At 51.0% G+C, this 24,914-nt stretch overlaps 1 protein-coding gene across 1 annotated transcript; it reads right to left on the bottom strand.

The window, feature by feature from the left end:
* Positions 1-95: 95 nt before the first annotated feature.
* LOC127571249 (transmembrane protein 43) lies at positions 96-24,914 on the bottom strand. Its single transcript, XM_052017475.1, has 12 exons — positions 24,796-24,914; positions 23,598-23,747; positions 21,426-21,560; positions 19,904-19,998; positions 17,864-17,913; positions 14,810-14,879; positions 12,312-12,382; positions 7,682-7,803; positions 5,259-5,333; positions 4,950-5,051; positions 2,607-2,724; positions 96-661 (listed from the first exon to the last, which is right to left on the bottom strand). The coding sequence occupies exons 1-12, from the start codon at positions 24,808-24,810 to the stop codon at positions 462-464; spliced, it is 1,203 nt and encodes a 400-aa protein (XP_051873435.1). The 5' UTR covers positions 24,811-24,914; the 3' UTR covers positions 96-461.

Below are 24,914 nucleotides of genomic sequence, written 5' to 3'. Positions count from 1 at the left end.
ACTGATATTCTGCAAGAAATCCTGGATGTTGGTGTAAATCAGCACTGCAACTTTAATGCAACTTATCTACAGTGATTCTCTGCATCACCCAGCAATGCATTGATTATTTTATTTTTTTTTAAAGAAAAGTTGCCCATTACAGTATCACAATCCCACCCCAAGCAGAACTGGAACTGGACTTACACAGCACCAAACCCCCCGGTGGCTTCCCTGTTAACTCGAGCGCTGGGTGGGTCGCAGCCTCACTCTGTGCCGACACCCGCAGGAGACTGGTCCTGGTGAGCAGAGAGTTCAGTCCTGGCCCCCAACTCAGCCACTGCTCAAGAAACGGGCTTTAAGAGGTCAGATTTGTTGCAGGTTTTTCCATGGTAACGTCGTTTACTGAGATCACCTGGTGACAGGAGACGGCAGCAGTGGAGGTGCGTTGATGGACGATGACCACTCCTCTCCGGCCCCCGGGCTCACAGCATCTTGGGCCGGTCGCGGATCTTCGCCAACAGGACGGGCAGAGCAGCCAGGAGCACCAGCAGCAGGGCCAGCACGGGTCGGTAGAAGATCCAGCCCACGGCCACCGTCAGCAGAGTCAGCGAGGTGGCCACCGACAGCGCAAACACAGTCAGGCCCAGGCTCACCAAGTCACGGAGGATGGGCACCCAGTCCACTGGGAGGGAGGAGGGGGAGAGAGAGGGAGAGAGACAGCACTTAGATGGGGAAACACCACCACCCCTAATCGAGCAGGCTTACAACATCACTGCCCCATCGTACCCACGCACGTCCACTAAATCCATTCAGCCCATCGGGTCTGCTCCGCTACCTCACCATGAGCTTAACTATTCCCATCTAGCCCCAATTCCTGGCCTTTTCCCCATATCCCTTGATACCCTGACTAATTAGATACCTATCAATCTCCTCCTTAAACACCCCCAGTGATCAGGCCTCCACAGCTCTACATGGCACAGAATTCCATAAATCCACGACCCTCTGGCTAAAGAAATTTCTCATCTCTGTTCTAAATGGGTACCCTCTAATTCTAAGACTGTGCCCTCTAGTCCTGGACTCACCCACCAACTTAGCCACATCTACTCTGTCCAGTCCTTTCAAGTCAGGAGGGGGGAGGAGGGGGGGGGAGGAGGGGGGGGGGGGGAGGAGGGGGGGGAGGAGGGGGGGGAGGAGGGGGGGGGAGGAGGGGGGGGAGAGAGAATACACAGAAACAGAAGAGAAGAGAAAGCAGTGAACAAAAAACAAACTGCTGCAAGAACTCAGCAGGTCAGGCAGCATCTGTGGGGACAGAGCGACGGCTGACATTTCGGGTCGAGTCTCTGTGTCAGGGCTGAGTGTAGAGGGAGGGGTAGGTGATAGGTAGAACCAGAGGGGAAGGGGTAGGGGGTCGATGATGGGGTGACTGGGGGAGAGGGACTGTTGATACAAAGGCTGGTAGGCGCAGACACCGGAGACTCTAGCTGCTGGCATCTGGAGGAACACACAGTCCGCTGGAGGGACTCAGCGGCTCGAGCAGCATGGGCAGGGGTGGGGGGAGCAGTGGAAAAAGAGGAATTCGCAACGTTTCTGGCCGAGACCCCGCATCAGGACCCCGCATCAGGACCCCTAGTGGAACCAGATGGGGGAGTGGACGGGAAAAGTGAACCGAGGGAGGAAACAAAGATCTTAAGATGTTTTTTCTCTCCCAGTGAAGAAGGGTCATCATGCTGAAACCATAGAACAGTACAGCACAATACAGGCCCTTCGGCCCACCATGTTGTGCCGCCCTTCAAACCACACCTAAGACTATCTAACCCCTTCCTCCCACATCTCCCTCTATCTTAAATTCCTCCATATGCTTATCTAACAATCTCTTGAACCTGACCAACGTATCAGCCTCCACCACCACCCCAGGCAGCTCATTCCATGCACCAACCACTCTCTGGGTGAAAAACCTTCCTCTGATATCTCCCTTGAACCTCCCACCCATTACCTTAAAGCCATGTCCTCTTGTATTGGTGCCCTGGGAAAGAGGCGCTGGCTGTCCACTCTATCTATTCCTCTCAATATTTTGTACACCTCTATCATGTCTCCTCTCATCCTCCTTCTCTCCAATGAGTAAAGCCTTAGCTCCTTGAGTCTCTCCTCATAATCCATACTCTCTAATCCAGGCAGCATCCTGGTAAATCTCCTCTGCACCCTCTCCAACACCTCCACATCCTTCCTATAATGAGGCGACCAGAAATGGACACAGTACTCTAAGTGTGGTCTAACCAGTTAACTGCTTTGGGTCAAAGAGTGGACGTAGAGGTGAGAGGGGAGATGGGCAGTCGGGGAGATATCCCCCCTTCTCCACTCTCAGTCCGGATGCACAGTTTTGACCCAAAACCTCGGCAATTCCTTTCCCCCCCACAGATGCTGCCTGACCCGCTGAGCTCCTCCAGCAGTGTGTGTGTTGCTGCGGGCTCCAGTATCTGCAATCTCTCTCTCGTGTCTCCACCTGCTTCACTGTGAATAAAATCATGAACTGGCGGGTCCCTGGGGATCTCAGTGTCCCAGAGGAGGTAGCGGTGCGACTGCTGGTGTGTGCAGCAGCTGCAGAGAGCTGGGAGTGTGGCTGGACTCACCCAGGGTGTGCAGAATCCGGATCATCAGCTTGATGCCGAGGAACATCAGGAGCCAGCCGGCCAGGCGCAGAGCCCAGGTCAGCGCTGAGTTGGCAGCGTGTTCCCTCTCAAACACCTCCTGCAACACACACAGGTTCATACAGCACACGTGACTTCACATGACATCCTCCACCAGGACCCCCACCATCCAGGCCATGCCCTCTTCAGGCAGGAGGTACAGGAGTCTGAAGACCCACACCTCAAGGTTCAACAACAGCTTCTCCCTGACCACCATCAGGGCCTTGAACCCACCTGAGAAACCCCAACACTACCTGGGATATATACAGCACAGATACAGGCTCTTCAGCCCAGCCAGTCCCAATTTCTGCACTTTTGCCGCATGTTCCTCCTCAGTATGTGTGGCGATTTTGGGTCTTCCCTCTCAATGACCTTAGAGTCAGAGTGTCACACCACACGCAAACAGGCCCTTCAGCCCAACTGGTCCATACTGACCAAGATTCCCATCTAAGCCAGTCCCACTTGCCCGTGTTTGACCCATATCCCTTTAAACCTTTCCCATCCACGGACCTGTCCAAGTGCCCTTTAAATGTTGTTAATGTACCTGCCTCACCCGCTTCCTCTGGCAGCTCGTTCCACCCTCTACATGAAAAAGTTGCCCCTCCGGTCTCTTAAATCTTTCCCCTCTCACCCTAAACCTATGCCCCTAGTTTTGGACTCCCCTACCCTGGGGAAAAGACTGTTACCATCCACCTTATCTGTGCCTCCCATAATTCTAAACACTTCTATAAGGTCGCCCCTCATTCTCCTATGTTCCAAGGAGTAAAGACCCAGCCTGGCCAACCTCTCCCTGTAACTCAGGCCCTCGAGTCCTGGCAACATCCTCGTAAATCTTCTCTGCACTCTTTCCAGTTTAACCACGTCTTTCCTATAACAGGGAGACCAAACCTGTCCACAGTGCTCCAAGTGTGGCCTCACCAACGACTTGTACAACTGCAACATAACGTCCCAACTCCTGTACTCAGTGCCCTGACTGACGAAGGCCAGCGTGCTAAATGCCTTCTTCACCACCCCGTCTACCTGTGACACTGCTTTCAGTGAACTATGCACTTGTACTCCCAGCTCCCTCTGTATGCTATGACAATAAACTTGAACTTAAACTTCCGTTACAGTTCCCTTCATTGACACCACTGCTGGGCTCCAGTAACACCCTCTGGCTGGGGTTCTGGGGACTCCCTCTCCTGCTGAACAAAGGGGGGGGGGGGACAAACAGCCCCTCCCACCTGGGTACAGGGACACCAGGGACAGACCCCTTCTACCTGGACATGGGCACAAGATGTCCAGTCAGGAAGTCAGACTCCTCTGAGTGGGGTTGGGGGGTGGGGGGTCCATGGGGCTCATTCACTCAGAGAGGGTTTGGGGCCACCAGGTACAACAGCTGGGTAGACAGAAGCAGGAGAGAGGCAGAGGTGGGGGTGATGACGAGGGGAGGGGAGGGGAGGGAGCTGGCGTGGGGCTACTCTCCTTGCACAGAGAGAACTGCTTCTGTGTATGAAGACAGTTGGATGACAGCAGCCGCTCCCCGAGAGATAACATTAACCATTTCATTCCTAAACCAACCTGCGCAACCCTAACCCTACCTCAGTAACAGAACACTACACACCACAGTGGACTTGTCTCTGATTGTCTTTTCCTGCACTAACGTCTAGTCTTTGATTTCTTCACTGCCTCGTACAATTTACGTTGTGTGCTGTCTGTACCTACGTGCCTGTGATGCTGCTGCGAGGTTTTCACTGTACCTGTACCTCGCGGTACCCGTGCCTCACCGTACCAGTGCACATGGCAATAAACTCTTGACAGGAGCACAGGAACAGACCCTTCGGCCCACCATGTCTGCGCCAATCATGATGCTGAATTAAACTAAATCCCTTCTGCCTGCACACGAGGCAGGTACCATAACAACACTTAAAAGACGTTTGGACAGGTACATGGCTAGGAGGGGTTTAGAGGGATATGGACCAAACGTGGGCAAATGGGACTGGCTGGGTGGGCACCTTGGTCAGCACGGATGAATTGGGCTGAAGGGCCTGTTTCCACACTGCATTACTCCATAATCCTCTATTCCCTGCACACTCGGTGTCTAACAGCCTCTTAAATCCCTCTGTTGTATCTGCCTCCACCCCCACCCCTGGCAGCCCGTTCCAGGCACTCACCACCCACCGTGTAAAATAGCTGCCCCGCACACCTGCTTTGAGCTTTCCCCTCTCATCTTATATACATGCCCTCTACTCTTTGCCATTTCTACCCTGGGGAAAGGTTCTGATCGTCTTGACTTTCACTACTGACCATTGCCGAGAGTTGCTCCTCGTACAATAGTTCCAGAACGTTCCCCGCCTTGGTCTGGTACGCACCCAGCATGTTGGTCTCCTGACGACCCACAATGGTCACCTGTTGAGAGGGAGAACACGTCAGAGCCGCTGGAATGCACGGCCACAGGTCTGCCCCGCGTGCCTCACCCACCCGAAGTACAGAGCGGAGAGCTGTGGGTGAGTGCTGCAGGAGGACCAGACTCCGGGTTAGGTCAGGAGGTGACCCACAGGCAGCACACGGACAAGCGGCAACGACGGCGGGGCACGCGCGCGCAGGGAAACCTACCACGTCTGGCCGTCCCAGGAAGGACCACTGCCCGCTGAGCCCTGCGTAATGAAAGGACACACGAACGTCCCCCACCTGGGAAAAGGAAGGAGAGGTGACCACCTGTAGCAGGTGTGATGGAACTCCGGACACCCTTCCAGGAGGAGAGACCTTCGAACGCAGCCCCTCTCCCCACTGCAGACCCATCCAGGGACGGAGGATTTGACGGAGACGGGGCGATCGAACCCCTCAGACCGGCTGCATCCCGTCCCTCTATTGCTGCAGTCACACAGCACCAACGCACGCCATGACTGCACAGGACGAACCTCGCCCCGTCAATGCCGAGCAGACTCCTGCCCAGCACTCCCCCAACCATCATGTCTGCACAAGTTGCCCACCACCAGCCCCCCACCCACTCCCCCCAAGCCCAGCCCACTAAACAAACCTTTCCGTCTGCAGAGAGCGCGCCCTGCTATGGATGTGCGTAACACCCCACCCCCGTGCGTGCACAGGGCTGACAGTGCCCACAGCTGGAACACCTCTGCCCGACCTCACTGGAGATTCTGTCCCAAGGCTCACAGTTTAGGAACAGCTAGAGGCCATTCAGCCCCTCGAATCTGCTCCTCCATTCTGCGATGTCACAGCTGGTAACTACCTCGACTGCACCTCCAGCCGTCAGTGGTGCACAAGGTAAGCCACGTGATCAGTGAACCACTGGTGCCGTCACAGCAGAATGAAAGGTGGATATTGGTACTCTGGTTTAAACAGCATTCATACTGCGTTCCCATAGAGTCACAGTCGTACAGCACACACACAGGCCTCCAGACTTCCCTCTGTCAATCTGTTGTTGGCTGGACCTTTCTCTGTGCAAATTGACTGCTGCAGTCCTGACACTGCAATGTGAAGACTTTTTAAAATGCCCAACTTGTCCATGCGACCAAGATGCCTTCCTGAGCCAGTCCCACTTTGCTCATGTTCAGCCCACATCCCTCTAAACCTTTCCTACCCATGTACCCGTCCAAATGTCTTTTAAACAAGGATAAGCAGCAATACTTCCAGCACGATTATCCTCAACACTGGTGCCCCACAAGGCTGCGTCCTCAGCCCTCTACTCTACTCCCTATACACTCATGACTGTGTGGCCAGATTCTGCTCGAACTCCATCTACAAGTTTGCAGATGATACCACCGAAGTGGGCCGTATCTCAAATAACGATGAGTCAGGGTACAGGAAGGAGATGGAGAGCTTAGTGGAATGGTGTCATGACAACAACCTTTCCCTCAATGTCAGCAAAACAAAAGAGCTGGTCATTGACTTCAGGAAAAGGGGTGGTGTACGTGCACCTGTCTATATCAATGGTGCTGAGGTCGAGAGGGTTGAGAGCTTCAAGTTCCTAGGAGTGAACATCAGCAACAGCCCGTCCTGGTCCAACCATGTAAATGCCATGGCCAAGAAAGCTCACCAGTGCCTCTACTTCCTCAGGAAGCTAAAGAAATTCGGCATGTCCCATTGACCCTCACCAATTTTTTATCGATGCACCATAGAAAGCATCCTATCTGGATGCATCCCGGCTTGGTACAGCAACTGCTCTGCCCGGGACTGCAAGAAACTGCAGAGAGTTGTGGACACAGCCCAGCGCATCACGGAAACCATCTCCCCTCCATGGACTCTGTCTACACTTCCCGCTGCCTCGGTAAAGCAAACAACGTAATCAAAGACCCCACCCACCCCAGACATTCTCCCTTCTCCCCCTCCCATCGGGCAGAAGACACAAAAGCCTGAAAGCACGTACCACCAGGCTCAAGGACAGCTTCTACCCTGTTATAAGACTATTGAACGGTTCCCTAGTATGAAAAGGTGGACTCCTGACCTCACAATCTACCTCGTTATGACCTTGCACCTTATTGTCTGCCTGCACTGCACTTTCTCTATTCTGCATTCTGTTATTGTTTTCCCCTGTACTGCCTCAATGCACTGATGTGATGAAATGATCTGTATGGATGGCAGCAAAACAAAGTTTTTCACTGGACCTCGGTACATGACAATAGTAAACCAATTTATCAATTGAAAAAAAACATTGTAACTGTACCCCCCCCCCCTACAATTCCCCTGGCAGCTCATTCCATCTACCCACCACCTTCTGTGTGAAAAACGTGCCCCTCAGGTCCCCTTTAAATCTTTCCCCTTTCATCTGAAACCTGTGCCGTCTAGTTTTAGACGCCCCAAACACTGGGAAAAAGACTGACTGTTCAGCTGATCTATTTTATAAACCTCTATAAGGTCACCCCTCAGCCTCCTTCGCTCCAGGGAAAACAGTGCCAGCCTGTCCAGTCTCTCCTTACAACTCGAGCCCTCCAGTCCTGGTAACATCCTGGTGAACCTTTTCAGCAACCTTTCCAGCATCCAGAGTCTGCCTGAGTGTGTAAGAGTGAATGACTGCTTACCTCCGGGCTCTTGGGGTTCCTGCTATGGTAGAAGTAATCATCTAGCACTGTGATATCAGCATGGGGAGCCCCAAACTTAGACAATGGGATCCTCCTAAAGGTTTGGATTTTCTCAATTAGTCCTTAAAGGAAAACAAAAAGAGATTCAGGATAAAGTTCCGTGCAACCACGGCCAAACTGCAAGTGATGTTGTGTTGGAAGTGGGCAGATCACCTGAGTCAGAACAAACGTCCGGGGTGTGAGGAAGCCCTTGTAAGAGGCAGTGTAAAGGCAGTGAAATACTTTACAGTTCCTGATGCGTCTTACTCTTTTAATATTGTTGCATATGAACAGTATTGTGGTTTGTTAGTGTACAGTCCAGGGACCTGCTGTCACTGGACATTGGGTAACAGTCTCTCAAGTGCTTCACACTGCACTGTTTAAGGAATCACAAGTGGTGATAAGGCATTGTAAGAGAATGCATTAAACTGAAGGTACAATAGACACAGAGAAAGATGTGCCCCAATTGTATTTACGGTGTATATTATAATTTTTTGGAAAACAATAGTTAATGCACCAACTCTGGATTAAAGAGGCACAAGGTCAAGCAGCAAAACATGGTCAATTGTCAAAAGTAACGGTAACTGCAATGAATGAGGTGAAACAGAACTGGGTTTAAACGTGCGGGACGCAAGTGCCAGTGCACTAATTCAGGCTGCGAGGCCGTGCTGTTGTGCTGGAAGTGGACAGATGGTCTGGGTCAGGACAACTGCTCTAACAGGAAGGTGCGAATGATGTAAGGCACGTTACACAAGTACAGTACGGCCAGAACGCAGGGGAACAAGGAGCAGGTTCAAACATGCAAAGGGCCACGTGGGTGAAGCAAGTGACATGGATTTCCCTGAGTCCCAGTACACACTCCCCTCTGTTCCTCCCACAACTGGTTTTCCCTTATCCCACCAGCTCCATCACCCCTTCTCCTTCCCCTCCCCAACCCTCTCGATCTGCCCCTCACCCACACACTCCCCCCTCCGGTTCCCCTCCTCACCTCCTTCCACTTATTCCATGGTCCACTGTCCTCAACTTCCATCCTCTTCGGCCCTGTGACTTCTACCTATCACCACCCAGCTTCTTGCATCATTCCCAATCTCCGCCTCCCCCACCTCCCCATCACCCCCACCCCCTCCACCTGGACCCACCCGTCACCTGCCCATCACCCCCACCCCCTCCACCCGGACCCACCCGTCATCTGCCAGCCCCTGCCCCACCCCTTCCCCCCACCTCTGTATACCAGCTCTCCCCCCCTTCCAGTCCAGAAGAAGGGTCTCAACCCAAAGTGTCGACAGTCCACTTCCCTCCACAGATGCTGCCCAACCCGCTGAGTTCCTCCAGCAGTGTGTATGTTGCTCAAGTGACACCTGAAACAGTATTCTGAATGATTGGTGTTAGGGAACGGTACAAGGGCGAGCTCAGACTGTGAGGGAGGGTGATCAGGAAAGGCTCAATCTGCAGAAGAGGAAACTGGTCAAGTAATAAATTAAAAATGAAAGTATTTTTTTTATATATACACAAAAGTTATAGTAGTTAAGGTAACTCTTACAGGTAAATGCCGACACTGGTGACTGCCTGTCACACTATGTTGTGTCCAAGTGTTGGGGACTGCCGAACCAGAGGGAGAGGGAGTGGTGAGCTGACAAACCTCTGAATGCAGATGCGTAAACAAACTGCAGATGCTGAACATGGAACAGTACAGCACAGTGCAGGCCCTTTGACCCACCATGTTGTGCCGACCTATATAAACCCACCCCCTGATCAATCTAACCCTTCCCTCCTACACAGCTCATAACCCTCCATTTTTCTTACATCCATGTGCCTAGCCAAGAGCCTTTTAAATGTCCCTGTTGTATCAGCCTCCACCCTGCTCCCCCAGCAGTGCGTTCCAGGCATCCACCACTGTGTAAAAACCTACCTCTGACATCTCCCCTAAACTTTCCTCCACTCACCTTAAACGGATGTCCTCTGGTATTGGCCATTGCCACCCTGGGGAAAAGATGCTGGCTGTCCACTGTCTATGCCTCTCATGATCTTACACACCTCTACCAAGTCGCCTCTCATCCTGCGTCGCTCCAACGAGAAAAGCCCTAACTCTCTCAACCTCTCCTCATAAGACATGTTCTCTAATCCAGGCAACATCCTGGTAAATCTCCTCTGCACCCTCTCTAAAGCTTCCACATCCTTTCTATAATGAGGTGACCAGAACTGAACACAATACTCCAAGTGTGGTCTGACCAGAGTTCTATAGAGCTGCAACATTACCTCGCGGTTCTTGAACTCAATACCCCGACTAATGAAGGCCAACACTCCATACGCCTTCTTAACAACCTTATCGACCTGCACGGCAACCTTGAGGGATCTATGGACGTGGACCCCAAGATCCCTCTGTTCCTCCACACTGCTAAGAATCCTGCCATTAACCTTGTACTCCACCAAGTTCGTTCTTCCAAAGTGTATCACTTCACACTTTTTCGGGTTGAACTCCATCTGCCACTTCTCAGCCCAGCTCTGCATCCTGTCTATATCCTGTCGTAACCTACAGCAACCTTCTACACTATCCACAACACCTCCAACCTTCGTGACATCCGCAAACTTACTAACCCATCCCTCCACTTCCTCATCCAAGTCATTTATAAAAATCAAAGAGCAGGGGTCCCAGAACACAGGTCTAAGGTGCTGGGGAGTAGGTATAGAGGAGATGTCAAGGGCAAGAGAGTGGTGAGTGTGTGGAATGGGCTGCCGGCAACAGTGGTGGAGGCGGATACGATAGGGTCTTTTAAGAGACTTCTGGATAGGTACATGGAGCTGAGAAAAATAGAGGGCTATGGGTAAGCCTAGTAATTTCTAAGGTAGGGACATGTTCGGCACAGCTTTGTGGGCCGAAGGGCCTGAATTGTGCTGTAGGTTTTCTATGTTTCTAACAGATCCCTGCAGAACATCACTAGTCACCAACCTCCAGGCAGAATACTCTCCATCCACTACCACCTTCTGTGAGCAAGCCAATTCCGAACCCACGCAGCCAAGTCTCCATGGATCCCATGTCTCATAACTTTCTGGATGAGCCTACCATGGGGAACCTTGTCAAACGCCTTACTAAAGTCCATATACACCACATCCACTACTCTACCTTCATCTATTTGTTTTGTCACCTCCTCGAAAAACTCAGCTAGGTTCATGAGGCACGACCTGCCCCTCACAAAGCCACGTGACTATCCCTAATAAGACTATGCTTCTCCAAATGCTCATAAATCCTGTCCCTCTGCAGCATCTGTGGAAGGAGAAACAGTTAATGCTTCAGGTCGATAACCTTTCGGGAGAATGGGTCTGACGAAAGGCTGTGGACAAAACGCTCACTCCTGGCTCCACAGACGCTGCCTGACCTGCTGAGTGCTTCCAGCATTTTTAGTTTACAGCCCAGGACTGCAAACCTTCAGGTGTTTAAAACATTCATTTCTGGGATCTGGATGTCAATAGTAAGGCCGGCATTAACTGACCATCCAAATTGTCCTTTAGAGGTGGGTCAAACTGATTTGTGCAACCTTTATGTCCCCTGGTGAAGGTGCTTGCACAGCACTGGATTTAAACCCAGTGATACTGACAAATGTATTAAGAGATCTGTGACCCAATATATCAAAGATCAGCCAGAAACTCACAGAACAGGCTTGAGAGGCTGAATGGCCTCCTATTTCCTTGAATGAGACTCAGATTGATCAGTTTTAAATATAGGATTAAAAATTTGGGTTTTTATTCAGCTGGATAGAACTCCTGACAGAACACATCCACTGGTTCTGGAATGAACCCCTACCCTACTGGGGACAACCTTCCCGTCAGAGAGACCACAAGTGAGTGAAGTTCAGAGGGATGCAGATATTGTGGGGCATTGATCATAGAAAACTCACAGGCAGGTCCAACAAGTTGTTAAAGTAAACAGGGTTGGAATTTAAAAACAGGGAGGTTTTGTAACAGTTGTAGAGAGTGCTGGTGAGGCCAACCTGGAGTACTCGGCACTGCTTTGTTCCCCTTACTCAAGAAAGGATCTAGTAACATTGGAGACAGTCCAAAGGAGATTCACCAGACTAATTCCTGGGATAAGAGGGTTGTTCTGTCAAGAGAATCTAAATTGTTTGGGTCTGTGTTCCTTGGAGTTTAGAAGAAATGAGGGGTGACCTTACTCAAACATACAAGATCCCAAGAGAGCTTCAAAGAGTAGATGCTGAGATGTTTCCTAGTGGGAGAGTCCTGAACAAGGGGAGTTACAAAATAAGGGGCCAGTCATTTCTTCTTGCAGAGTTTGGTGAATCTCTGGAATTCTCTGCCCTGGTGGTTGTGGAAGCGGGATCATTAGAAATATTTAAAGTGGAGTTGGATAAATATTTGATAGATCAAGGAGTAGAGAGGTATGGAGAAATGGCCCAGAAGAGGAGTTGAGGCCAGTGTAGATTAGCCATGGTGGGGCAGCTTTGAAAGACCTGACGGACTACTCCTGCTCCCATTTTCTTGTGTCACCCTTCCTAAACCCTGCACACTGGGCTGCATCTGATCTTGTTCCATTCCCAAGAATTTCTTCCCCCTCCACTTTAATCAGAACCATGCTCACCTTTAGAGAGGTGAAAGTTTCCCAAATCAACAGACGGAGCCACCACCGTGAATGATTCAACAGCCATGGAACTGGGGGAGAACAAGGGGCAGTTAATTACAAGACGGCAACAATAACTTGCATTTATAAAGCACCTTTACTTCAGTTAATAACCCCAAGGAGCATCACAGCAGTGCAATCAAACACATGGGATCCAGGGTGAGCTGGCAAATTGGATACAACCTTGGCATGGTGGGAGTCAGTGGGTGGTAGTGGAGGGCTGTGACCAGTGGTGTGCCGCAGGGATCGGCGCTGGGTCCTCTGCTGGTTTGTCATATCTATTACTGATTTGGATGAGTATGTAGTGGCATAGAACAGTATAGCAGAAACAGGCCCTTCGGCCCACAATATCTGCTGACCATGATGCCAATTTAAACTGTACATCTGCCTGCACACGGTCTATATCCCTCCATTCTCTGCCTGTCTAAATGCCTCTTACGTGTTGCTGTCATATCTGCCTCCACCATCGTATCTGGCAGTGCATTCCAGGCACCCACCACTCTGTGAAAAAAACTTGCCCCCTCCTCATCCTAAAACAATGCCCTCTGGTATTTGACATCTCCACCCTGGGAAAAAGACTCCGGCTGTCTACCCTATCTGTGCCTCTCAATTTTATAAACTCCAATCAGGTCTCCTCTCAGCCTCCAACACTCCAGAGAAAACAACCGAAGTTTGTCCAACCTCTCCTTGTAGCTGATACTCTACAATCCAGGCAGCATCCTGACGAACTTCTTCTGCACCCTCTCCGAAGCCTCCACATCCTTCCTGTACTGGGGCAACCAGAACTACACACAGTACTCCAGATGTAACCTAACCAAAGTTTTATACAGCTGCAACATGACTTCCCGACTTTTATACTGAACATCCTGACCAATGAAGGCAAGCATGACATGAACCTTCTTTACCACCCTACCTACTTGTGTTGCCACTTTCAGGGAGCTATGGACTTGCAGCCCAGGATCCTTCCGTACATCAATGCTATTTATTGTATATTTTCCTCTTAAATTTGACCTCCCAAAGTGCAGCACCTCAGACTTGTCCAGATTAAACTCCATCTGCCAGTTCTCTGTCCACAGTGAAAATGTTCGTCTGAAGTTTCAACAGGATACAAATCAACTGGGAAAGTGGGCAAGGGAATGGTTGATGGAATTTAACTGAGACAAGTGTGAAGTGATGCATTTTAGGAAGTTGAACCAGGCCAGGCCTTGCAGTGAACGACAGGGCCCTGGGAAGTGCGGTTGAACAGAGACGCCCAAAGGAGTTGTTTCCATGCTGTATAACTCTGACTACAACCATTGCTAAAGCTTCCCTTTCTCTAGTTTATCTCAAACTAGTCTGACACAAGTCTCCTCCAACCTCCTCTCCAAGGAGAACAACAACTTCTCCAGTCAAACATCACGGGGCAGAGGGAGATGCCTAACCACCTCAACCATGGGTTAAAGAAGTTTGCCCGTTGTAGGCCGTATCTCAAACAGCGATGAGTCGGGGTACAGGAAGGAGACAGAGAGCTTAGTGGAGTGGTGTCATGACAACAACCTTTCCCTCGATGTCAACAAAAGACTGGTCATTGACTTCAGGAAAGGGGGCGGTGTACATGCACCTGTCTACATCAATGGTGCTGAGATTGAGAGGGTTGAGAGCTTCAAGTTCCTGGGAGTGAACATCACCAACAGCCTGTCCTGGTCAAATCACGTAGATGCCACGGCCAAGAAAGCTCACCACCGCCTCTACTTCCTCAGGAGGCTGAAGAAATTCAGTTTGTCCCCTTTGACACTCACCAACTTTTACCAATGCACTATAGAAAGCATCCTATCCAGATGCATCATGGCTTGGTACGGCAACTGCTCTGCCCAGGACCGCAAGAAACTGCAGAGAATTGTGGACACAGCCCAGCGCGTCACGGACACCAGCCTCCCCTCCATGGACTCTGTCTTTACATCTCGCTGCCTTGGTGAAGCAGCCACCCACCCAGGTCATTCTCTCTTCTCTCCTCTTCCATCAGGTAGAAAATACAGGAGCCTGAGGGCACGTACCACCAGACTTAAGGACAGCTTCTACCCCACTGCGATAAGACTACTGAACGGTTCCCTTATACAATGAGATGGACTATGACCTCACGATCTACCTTGTTGTGACCTTGCACCTTATTGCACTGCACTTTCTCTGTAGCTGTGACACTTTACTCTGTACTGTTATTGTTTTTACCTGTACTACCTCAATGCACTTTGTACTGACTCAGTGTAACTGCACTGTGTAATGAATTGACCTGTACGGTCGGTATGCAAGACAAGTTTTTCACTGTACCTCGGTACAAGTGACAATAATAAACCAATTCCAAAGATACAGTGTCTAAGAACTGCAAGTTTCTGAAGCTGCCACTAATGAGCTGTCCAACTCTCCACCACTTTGAACAAGTGCTCCCATCATTCACTGTACCTTTCACTGTACAACATCCTTACCTTGGATTCTTGTGTCCGATTTCCCGATCAAAGTTCCTACTATTGACAACCTCAGACCTCCACTCGGTATCTGAAGAACAGAAGTCAAGAAATAGAAGCAGTAGGCCATTTGGTCCTCTGGTCACCGTTCAATAAGATCACTGCTGAGTTTTACCTCGGTGCCATTTTCCTGTGCTACATTCTTTGATCACCTTAATATCCAAAAGTGCACTGATCACGGTCTTGTAACTCATCTACTGTGCTCTTGCTCAGAGTGCCTAAAAATTCATCACCCTCTGGGTGCAGAAACCTCTTCGCATCTTGGTACTGAAGCACAATAGTACTTGGTACATCTATGGCCAACCCCCTAGGAGACTGATCCTTGGTTTAAACACCACCTCATCAAGCCCCAAGTTATTCACACACAATGACATTGGCAAGGTCCCGAAGAAGCCCTTTATGTCCCCACAGCAAGTACAGAGAGCAGGAAGAGCCAATTTAGCCACAGCTGGACTGGGGCGATTAGCAAAAATGAGCACCGAATCATAGACGTTAGTGCAGCGGGGCAAGGACGCAGGGGCGAACTTAAAAAGGGAAATCAGGAATGAACAATCGGTCCGTGGAAAAAAACAACTTCAGCAGGGTAAAATCAAGCAGAAACTCAAGGCACCCTGAAATGAAAATTAAATAAAAGAGCAGATACACAAACAGCAGTGTGGGTGTGAAATGTGAGGATGGGTGGGGATGGGGGGAGATTCTGTCAGTACTTTGAACCCGTCTTCAGGGGATCGGGAAAGGATACAGATACCAAGGGGAAGAATGCATTTGAATAGCCAAGGTAGAAAAAACTATGGTCCAGGTACTAGCAAGTGGATGACAAACACGATGATGCTGGAGGAACTCAGCAGGCCAGGCAGCACCCGTGGAGAAAAGCAGACGGTCAACGTTTCGGGTCAGGACCCTTCTTCAGGACTGAAGATAGGAAAAGGGGAAGCCCAATATATAGGAGGGGAAAGCAGAGCAGTGATAGGTGGACAAAAGAGGGGAGGTGGGGTGGGCACAGGGTGGTGATAGGTAGATGCAGGTAAGAGATGGTGATGGGCAGGTGCGGGGGAGGAGGGGAGAGCAGATTCACCGGGGGACGGGTCAAAGGTAGGGAGAGAGGAGAGGTAGGCTGGCAAAGGGAAGCAGCAGCATGGTTGGGGGGGGGGGGGGGGAACGTGAGGATTACTTAAAGTGGGAGAATTCAATGTTCAGGCCGTCAGGCTGCAAGGTTCCAAGACGGAAAATGAGGTGCTGTTCCTCCAGTTTGTGCTTGAAATTCTCCCGGCGGTGGAGGAGGCCGAGGACTGACATAGACTGGGTTAGTAAGTTTGCTGATGATACAAAGGTTGGTGGTGTTGTGGATAGTGCAGAAGGTTGCTGTAGGTTACAACAGGACATTCATAGGATGCAGAGCTGGGCTGAGAAGTGGCAGATGGAGTTCAACCTGGAGAAGTGTGAAGAGATACATTTCGGGAGATCGAACTTGAAGGCACAATACAAGGTTAATGGCAGGACTCTTAGCAGTGTGGAGGAACAGAGGGATCTTGGGGTCCACGTCCATAGATCCCTTAAGGTTGCCATGCAGGTCGATAGGGCTGTTAAGAAGGCATATGGAGTGTTGGCCTTCATTAGTCGGGGTATTGAGTTTAAGAGCTACAAGGTAATGATGCAGCTCTACAGAACTGCATTTGACGGAGGATGAGGGGGGACCTGATAGAGATGTATAAGATGATGAGAGGTACTGATCGGGTAGATAGTCAGACGCTTTTCCCCAGGGCTGAAATGGTGGCCACGGGAGGACATAGGTTTAAGGTGTTGGGGAGTAGGTACAGAGATGTCAGGGGTAAGTTTTTTACTCAGAGAGTGGTGAGTACGGGGAATGGGCTGCCGGAAACGGTGGTGGAGGCGGATACAATAGGGTCTTTCAAGAGACTGTTAGATAGGTACATGGAGCTGAGAAAAATAGAGGACTATGGGTAAGCCTAGTAATTTCTAGGGTAGGGACATGTTCGGCACAGCTTTGTGGGCCGAAGGGCCTGAATTGTGCTGTAGTTTTTCTATGTTTCTAACTCTAGTTAGACCACACTTGGAGTATTGTGTTCAGTTCTGGTTGCCTCATTATAGGATGTGGAAGCTTTGGAGAGGGTGCAGAGGAGATTTACCAGGATGCTGCCTGGATTGGAGAGCACATCTTATGAAGATAGGCTGAGCGAGCTAGGCCTTTTCTCTTTGGAGAGGAGGAGGATGAGAGGTGACGATAGAGGTGTACAAGATGATAAGAGGCATAGATCAAGTGGACAGTGAGAGACATTTTCCCAGAGCGAAAATGGCTAACACGAGGGGACATAATTTTAAGGTGACTGGAGGAAGGTATAAGGGGGATGTCAGAGGTAAGTTGTTGTTGTTGTTGTTTATTACACAGAGAGTGGTGGGTGTGTGGAACACACTGCCGGCAGAGGTTGTGGGGGCAGATACATTAGGGACATTAAAGAGACAGATAGACACATGAATGATAGAGAAATGGAGGGCTATGTGGGAGGGAAGGGTTAGATAGATCTTAGAGCAGGATAAAATGTCGGCACAACATTGTGGGCCGAAGGGCCTGTACTGTGCTGTAGTGTTCTATGTTCTATATCAGTGACAGTGTGGGAGGGGGAGTTGAAGTGACTGGCAACAGGGAGATGCAGATCGCGGTTATGGACAGACTGCACCTCCAAACTAATAATCCAGGGAGCATTAAAAAAAAAAATCACAACTGGGAATTTAATTTCTGTTAATTAATTCAGGAATAACAAAGTACTTGCTAGTAATAGTCACTATGAATGTCAGATTGTTTTTAAAACACATCGGATTCACTCCTCTCCTCCAGGAAGGAAATCTGCCGTCCTTACGCAGATTGGACTGTACACGACTCCAGATCTCAACAAGGCTGATCTTTAACTGCCCTCTGAAGTGGCCATTCAGTTTGATGGTCAGTGAATGTTTGCCTCAGGTAATGACCACATCTGAGAGAAGGAAAGAGGGACTTACTGTATGAATATCTGGTCTCAGTTTTCTTTTCACCATTCTCTTCGTACTCCCTGCAGATAAAACTGAAGCAATTAGACTCCACTCTCACCCGGGGATCTCAGACTGACAAAACCAAAGTAACTTCCCAGGTTGGTCAAACCTTCCCCACGGGCTCAGGGCTGACGGGACCTCCCATTCCTGCCTTCCACAACATACAGTACAAAAACATTTGCCCGTTCAATTATTAGGGCAGCAGTGGTTGAGTTGCTGCCTCATATGTCCAGCGACCTGGGTTCAATGCTGACTCCAGCACTGTCTCTCTGGAGTTTGTGGGGGTGGGAGGGGAGGGGGAGTTGATGGGACATGGGGAGAATGGGTCGGGGTAGGATTGGTGTAAAAAAAAATGGGCGCTTGATAGGCGGCACAGACTCTGCGAGCAGAAGGACCTGTTTCCATAGAGTCATGGAGTAATACAGCACAGAAACAGGCCCTTCAGCCCAACTGGTCCATGCTGACCATGGTGCCCATCTACATTAATCTAATTTGCCTGTGTTTGGCCCAAATCCCTCTAAACCTTTCCTATCCATGAAGCTGTCCAAACGACTTACATGTTGTAATCGTACCCACCTCTACCACTTCCTCTGGCAGCTCATTCCACACACCCACCACCCTCTGGATGGAAAACTTGCCCCTCAGGTCCCCTCTCCACGCTGTCTCCCTCTCTCTATGACACCCCACGATGCTGGAGTTTCTGCCCCACTTGCTCCTCTCCCCGCCCTTCTCCATCTCACAAGCCCCTCCCTCTGTTGAGCGTTTATCCAGCTTCCTCATAATCCCACCACCACCGTCCCTACTGACCACTCCCTGCGGGACAAGCACTCCTTAGTGGCAGATGTCACAGGTTCAGCAGGTACCGTCAGGGTAGCCTGGGTGAAAATAACAGCAATGGGCAAGTTAAGTGTCCTGCCCATTTGTACGGAGGACAATCCCATCACCAGCCAAACACAAGGAGCGCAGGTAAAAGAGAGCACCAAGTCCTCCCCAGGGTCCTGGGGTCAATACATTTACCCCACCAGCACCTGCTCATCTTGCTGTGCTTCCTGCAAAGTCACCATACTTCATCAGGTGGAACACGCTTTGCGCTGCCCTGGGGTGTGAAAGGTGCAACTGAGATCGCCGCCTTGTACAGTGTGCAACCCCACCCCCACACTGGTTCAGAGAAAGCCTCGTATGGTGGTACCGTGCACCCCTACACCAACATACATTTAAGGCGAGAAGGGGGAAGTTTAAAGGAGATGTGCGGGGTAAGTTTTTGTTTTACTCAGAGAGCGGTGGGTTCCTGGAACAGGCTGTCAGAGGTGGTGGTGGAGGCAGACACGATAGTGGCGTTTGAGAAGCGTTTAGACAGGCACGGACAGACCTTGAAGGGACCTCTTGTATGATAAAGAACTCCTGATCCCTCAATCTACTTCATTGTGGCCCTTGCACCCTATTGTCTGCCTGCACTGCACTGCACTCTCTGTAAATTCTGTTATTGTTTTCCCTTTTGTACTACCTTGATATTTATGTACAGACTGATCTGTCTGGATGTCACGCACACAAAAGCTTTTACTGCATCTCAGTAGATGTCACAATAATACAACAATTTCATGAATATGCAGGGAACGGAGGGAGATGGATCACGTGCAGGCAGAAGAGATTTAGTTTGATTTGGCATCGTGGTCGGCACAGACATGGTGGGCCGAAGGGCCTGTTCCTCTGCTGTACCGTTCTGTGACACTGACCGCGTGTCCCGGGTTCAATTCCGGCCGCCGTCCGTAAGGAGTTTGTACGTTCTCCCCACGTCCACATGGGTTTCCTCCAGGTGCTCTGGTTTCCTCCCACATTCCAAAGATGTACGGGTTAGGAAGTTGTGGGTGTGCTATGTTGGCGCCGGAAGCGTGGCGACACTTGTGGGCTGCCCCCAGAACACTCTACGCAAAGAGATGCATTTCACCGTGTGTTTCGACGTACGTATGACTAATAAAGAGATCTTATTTTATCTTATCCACCAACACCAACCTCGAGTCTTCAAATTCCACCCACTGGTACATCTCCACTTGCCGCTGCAGCTTCACCACGTGGAGCGAGATGCCATAGTTTGGATCATAAAGGGGCTGTGAAGGAAGCAAACACAACAGCCGTGAGGAAGGCATCTCCAGGTCTACAAACCCAGGCCTACCGTGTGACAACAGCACTCTGCATTAACATAGCACCTATAACAGATCCATGTGATTCTAAGGGGTTTAATCCTGCCCAATCCTTCATACCAAGGTACAGAGGAGATACTGAGGCAGAAGACAAAAACAAGAAGGTAGGTTTTAGGTAGATGTTGTCTACATGGATTTCAGTAAGGCGTTTGACAATGTCCCTCATGGGAGGCTCATCCAGAAGATTAAGATGCATGGGGTCCTCGGTGACCTGGCCGTTTGGATTCAGAACTGGCTTGCCCGTAGAAGAGGGTAGTGGTCGATGGGACTTATTCTAGCTGGAGGTCTGTGACCAGCGGTGTTCCTCAGGGATCTGTACTGGGACCTCTGCTGTTTGTGATGTATATAAATGACCTGGGTGAGTAAGTTAGTTTGCAGGTGATACGAAGATTGGTGGTGTTGTGGATAGTGTAGAAGACTGGCAGAGGATACAGCGGGATACAGATCAGTTGCAGATATGGGCAGAGAAATGGCAGATGGAGTTCAACCCGGCCAAATGTGAAGTGTTGCTCCTTGGGAGATCAAATGCAGAGATGGTGCACTGTTAATGGCAGGACCCCTAACAGTGTTGATGAGCAGAGGGATCTTGGGGTCCAAGTTCATAGCTCCCTGAAAGTGGCCACACAGGTTGATAGGGCGGTAAAGAAGGTGTACGGCATGCTTGCCTTCATTAGTCAAGGAACTGAGTTCAAGAGCCAGGAAGTTACGTTGCAGCTTTATAAAACTTTAGTTAGGCTGCATCTGGAGTATTGCATTCATTTCTGGTCGCCCCATTATAGGAAGGATGTGGAGGCTTTGGAGAGGGTGCAGAAGATATGCTACCTGGATTAGAGGGCATGTGCTATGAGGATAGGCTAGACAAATTGGGTTGTTCTCTCCAGAACGGTGGAGACTGAGGGGAGACCTGATAGAGATTTATAAGATTATGAGAGGCATAGATAGAGTAGACAGCCAGTATCTTTTCCCCAGGGTTGAAATGTCTAATACCAGAGGGGATACATTTAAGATGAGAGGGGGAAGTTCAAAGGAGATGTGTGGGGCAAGTTTTTTTTCCACACAGTGGTGGGTGCCTGGAATGTGCTGCCTGGTGGTGGAGGCAGATACAATAGGGGCATTCAAGAAGCTCTTAGACTTGGACATTTTATTACTAATGTAATTGGTTCAGCTCAACATTGTGGGCCGAAGGGCCTGTTGCTGTGCTGTACTGTTCTATGTTCTACAGCAACCCTTCACACTCAGGGAGCCTGCCCCTTTTCTACTGACCTGAACATTGCCCCCTTCTCTCCTTGGGATTCAAACCATCAGCCACAGGGGAAACAACGCTGGCTACTCACCTGCATTGTCATAAGAGGTCCCGACAGGTGCACCAGTTTCCCGTCATTTTGTGGTATTGGACTGTAGATGTCACTCAAGGAAACAACAAGAGAAAGGCCCTCGTCCAGGGACTTCTGTGTCCTGACGCATCTTCCCTGTGAGGAGAGCAGACTGAGACACAATCCTGCACAGGAGTAAGAGGAACCTCATACACTCCGTACAACAGATGAGTCAGTGACTTGCGTTTATAAAGCTCCTTTAGCACAATAAATAACCCAGGCAACAACTGACACAGCCACACGTGGAGATACTAGGGCTGGTGTCCATAAGCACGGCAAGTGAGAACAACAGAGAATGTGGGTCAGGCAGTCTCTGTAGAGAAAGAAATGGAGTTACCATTCTGATCAGAGGTAACTGACCTAGAGCGTTAACAGAGCAGCCTAGAAACAAGGTGAACCTCTCTCCTCTAGCCAAACACCGGGTGCTGAGAGCCAACTGTTACATCGAGCCACTCTCTACACACATCTGCTGCATAGAATCGTTCTTTGAATTACTGAGTTACCGGAATTCCAGAGGTGAGGTACCATTATCGCAGCACTTGACTGCACATGGCACCAAGGTGCTGTGCTCAGTCAACGCTCCCATAGGTGGAGTCATACTCGAAGGAAGATGGTTGTGGTTGGAGACACTTCTGCAGGAGTTCCTCAGAGCCGTATCTAAGCCCCAACCACCTTCAGCTCCTTCATCACTCACCTCCCTCCCATCAGAATGTTAGAAGTGAGATGTTCACAGTCGACTGCACTGTGTTCAATCAGAACATGAGGCAGCTTAGACAGCATTCAGGTGCAGGTCGCTAGGAACATTTGCACCAAAGTGCTAGACAATGCATCAACGAGGGGGTCAAAATCCACCCATGCTTGACATTCGATAACCTTACCATCACCAATTCCTCATCAACTTCCTGAGGGTTAATACAAACCAGAAGCTTAACTGGATGAGCCATTAGTAATGTGGCTTCAGGAACAAGTCGGGGTTGAGTTTCCTACTGAGACCTCAAGGCCTTTCCATCAGCTCGAAGTCAAGAGTGTGACTCCCTGTGTATGGGTGAGTGCAACACCAAAGGCACGCAAGGATTTCAACACATTCTAGGACAAAGCAACCTGCTTGGCCTCCCATCCATCACCCCAAGTGTTCATTCCCTCCACCAGCAGCATACAGTGGCATACCTCACCAATGGGACTGCAGCAGTTCAAGAAGGCAGCTCACCCCTGGGGGCAGTTAGAGACAGGCAATAAACATTGGCCTTTCCAGCAAATGCCCTGGTCCCAAAAGTAAATCGTCACTTTTCTGTAGATTTCAACTTTCCTTTCCCTTCTGTACAACAGATTAGCTCATGAATGAGAGGAAAATGCAGGGATATGGGCATTCTGTAGGTAGGAGGGAATAGCTATGTCAGCACAACATTGTGGGCCGAAGGGCCTGTTCTGTGCTGTCATGTTCTATTAACTCAGCCAGAACTAGGAAACATGGACAACTCCTTCACCACACCACAGGTGAAGATGCAATGATCCAGCGGAGAATTCACAAGGGGGTTTCTAGAGATGGATAACCATGTTTATAAGAGACCATCGAGGTTGAGGTTGCAGAAGGCAGGTGTATTGGAAGTGCATAAAATTAAATATATTGAATTGGAACAACTTGGCATCATTCTGCTGTTCTGCACTCATTGCTGGATTTATGATCACCACGGACACTGCTTACTCTGTGAGCTTCACGTGAGTGAGGAATTTCAGTGCACCCTGGTGTGTGCGACAATAAACTCATCTGAATCTGTTTCACTGAGAAGAAAAGTGCAAATCTCTAGGATTGTAGGGTGAAAGGCTCAGTGTGAAGGTTTTCCCAGTGTTGTTGGATGGGGGCTCCAGGATTTAGACCACATGAGGTTTAAGTGAGGTTTAAGTGACCATAAGATCATTTCCGCCCCCCTCCCTCCCCCACCCAGGGCTACCTTGGTTTAACATCTCATCTGACAAACACCTCCTCTTGCTTAGCCCTACGAGGAACACGTGAAGCATAATTAGTATAAGTAGCTTAGCCCTTTGGACTTGGGCAAGAATCAGTGCTAGAAACTGCAACCTGCCGTACACAGTTTAACACTCAGATTAAAGATTAGCACTCAACAAAATCCTTACTTCATTCGTGAAGAGGAGGTAGAAGGAGAGAAGAAAGGCAACAAATCCCACCAGCATCCCCCCCGTAGTCTCGCTGAGACGATCCAGGAAGCCTGGTTTCCTCTGAGACGTGACCCTCACATGCTCATCCCTGCTGGTACCTTCCGAGCGCTACAGGGTCAGAACAATAAAAATCAAATCAGCAATCAAAACCTTAAACACGAACCATGAAGGGGACTAAAACACGAGCAGTGACATCTTTGGAAAGTCATTTCCCTTGGTCATGGGGAGCCCGGAACCACTGGGAGCTGTTTCATACAACTGGGGGATTTGCCAGAACCACGCACGCACATACTATACCCAACCACATCATCCCCTCCCATCCCCACCAGTTCCACCGCCACCTCCTCCCCTCCCACCCCTGCTATCCCCACCCCTCCTCCGCTCCCCCTTCCCTCCACCCCTGCCCTCCGACCCACTCCACTACACCCTGCCCTCCTCTCCCCCCACACCCCCTGCCCTCCGACCCCCTCCACACCCCTCCTCTCCCCCTGCCCTCCGACCCCCCCCTCCTCTCCCCCCTGCCCTCCTCTCCCCCCTGCCCTCCGACCCCCCACACCCCCTGCCCTCCAACCCCCTCCTCTCCCCCCCGCCCTCCGATCCCCTCCACCACCCCCCCTGCCCTCCGACCCCCTCCACACCCCTCCTCTCCCCCCTGCCCTCCGACCCCCCTCCTCCCCCCCCTGCCCTCCGACCCCCCCTCCTCTCCCCCCTGCCCTCCGACCCCCCCTCCTCTCCCCCCTGCCCTCCGACCCCCCCTCCTCTCCCCCCTGCCCGCCGACCCCCCCTCCTCTCCCCCCTGCCCTCCGACCCCCCTCCTCTCCCCCCTGCCCTCCGACCCCCCCTCCTCTCCCCCTGCCCTCCGACCCCCCCTCCTCTCCCCCCTGCCCTCCGACCCCCCCTCCTCTCCCCCCTGCCCTCCGACCCCCCCTCCTCTCCCCCCTGCCCTCCGACCCCCCCTCCTCTCCCCCCTGCCCTCCGACCCCCCCTCCTCTCCCCCCTGCCCTCCGACCCCCCCTCCTCTCCCCCCTGCCCTCCGACCCCCCCTCCTCTCCCCCCTGCCCTCCGACCCCACTCCACTATCCCCTGCCCTCCGACCCCTCCGACCCCCCCTACCCCCACCTACCCCCACCTACCCCCACCCCTACCCCCCGGGTACCTGCGGCCTGGCCATCGCTGCCCAGCCCCGGACCTCCGCTCCCCGCCAGGCGACCTCCTTCCGGCCCCGATACAACACTACGCGTGCGCAGTACCGCCCCCGGCGCGCTGTATGCTGGG

The sequence above is a fragment of the Pristis pectinata genome, chromosome 6, assembly GCF_009764475.1.
Source record: "Pristis pectinata isolate sPriPec2 chromosome 6, sPriPec2.1.pri, whole genome shotgun sequence".
NCBI lineage: Eukaryota > Metazoa > Chordata > Chondrichthyes > Rhinopristiformes > Pristidae > Pristis > Pristis pectinata.
The sequence above is the reverse complement of the archived record's forward strand: the minus strand, read 5'-3'. Positions and strand labels throughout refer to the sequence as shown.

Excerpts from the sequence above, each read along its gene's own strand:
- LOC127571249 (XM_052017475.1), bottom strand. Across the intron at positions 7,804-12,311 it reads AAACTTTCACCTCTCTAAAG|GACTAATTGAGAAAATCCAA; the intron begins GTGAGCATGGTT and ends TTTTCCTTTAAG. Across the intron at positions 5,052-5,258 it reads TCCTGGGACGGCCAGACGTG|GTGACCATTGTGGGTCGTCA; the intron begins GTAGGTTTCCCT and ends CCCTCTCAACAG.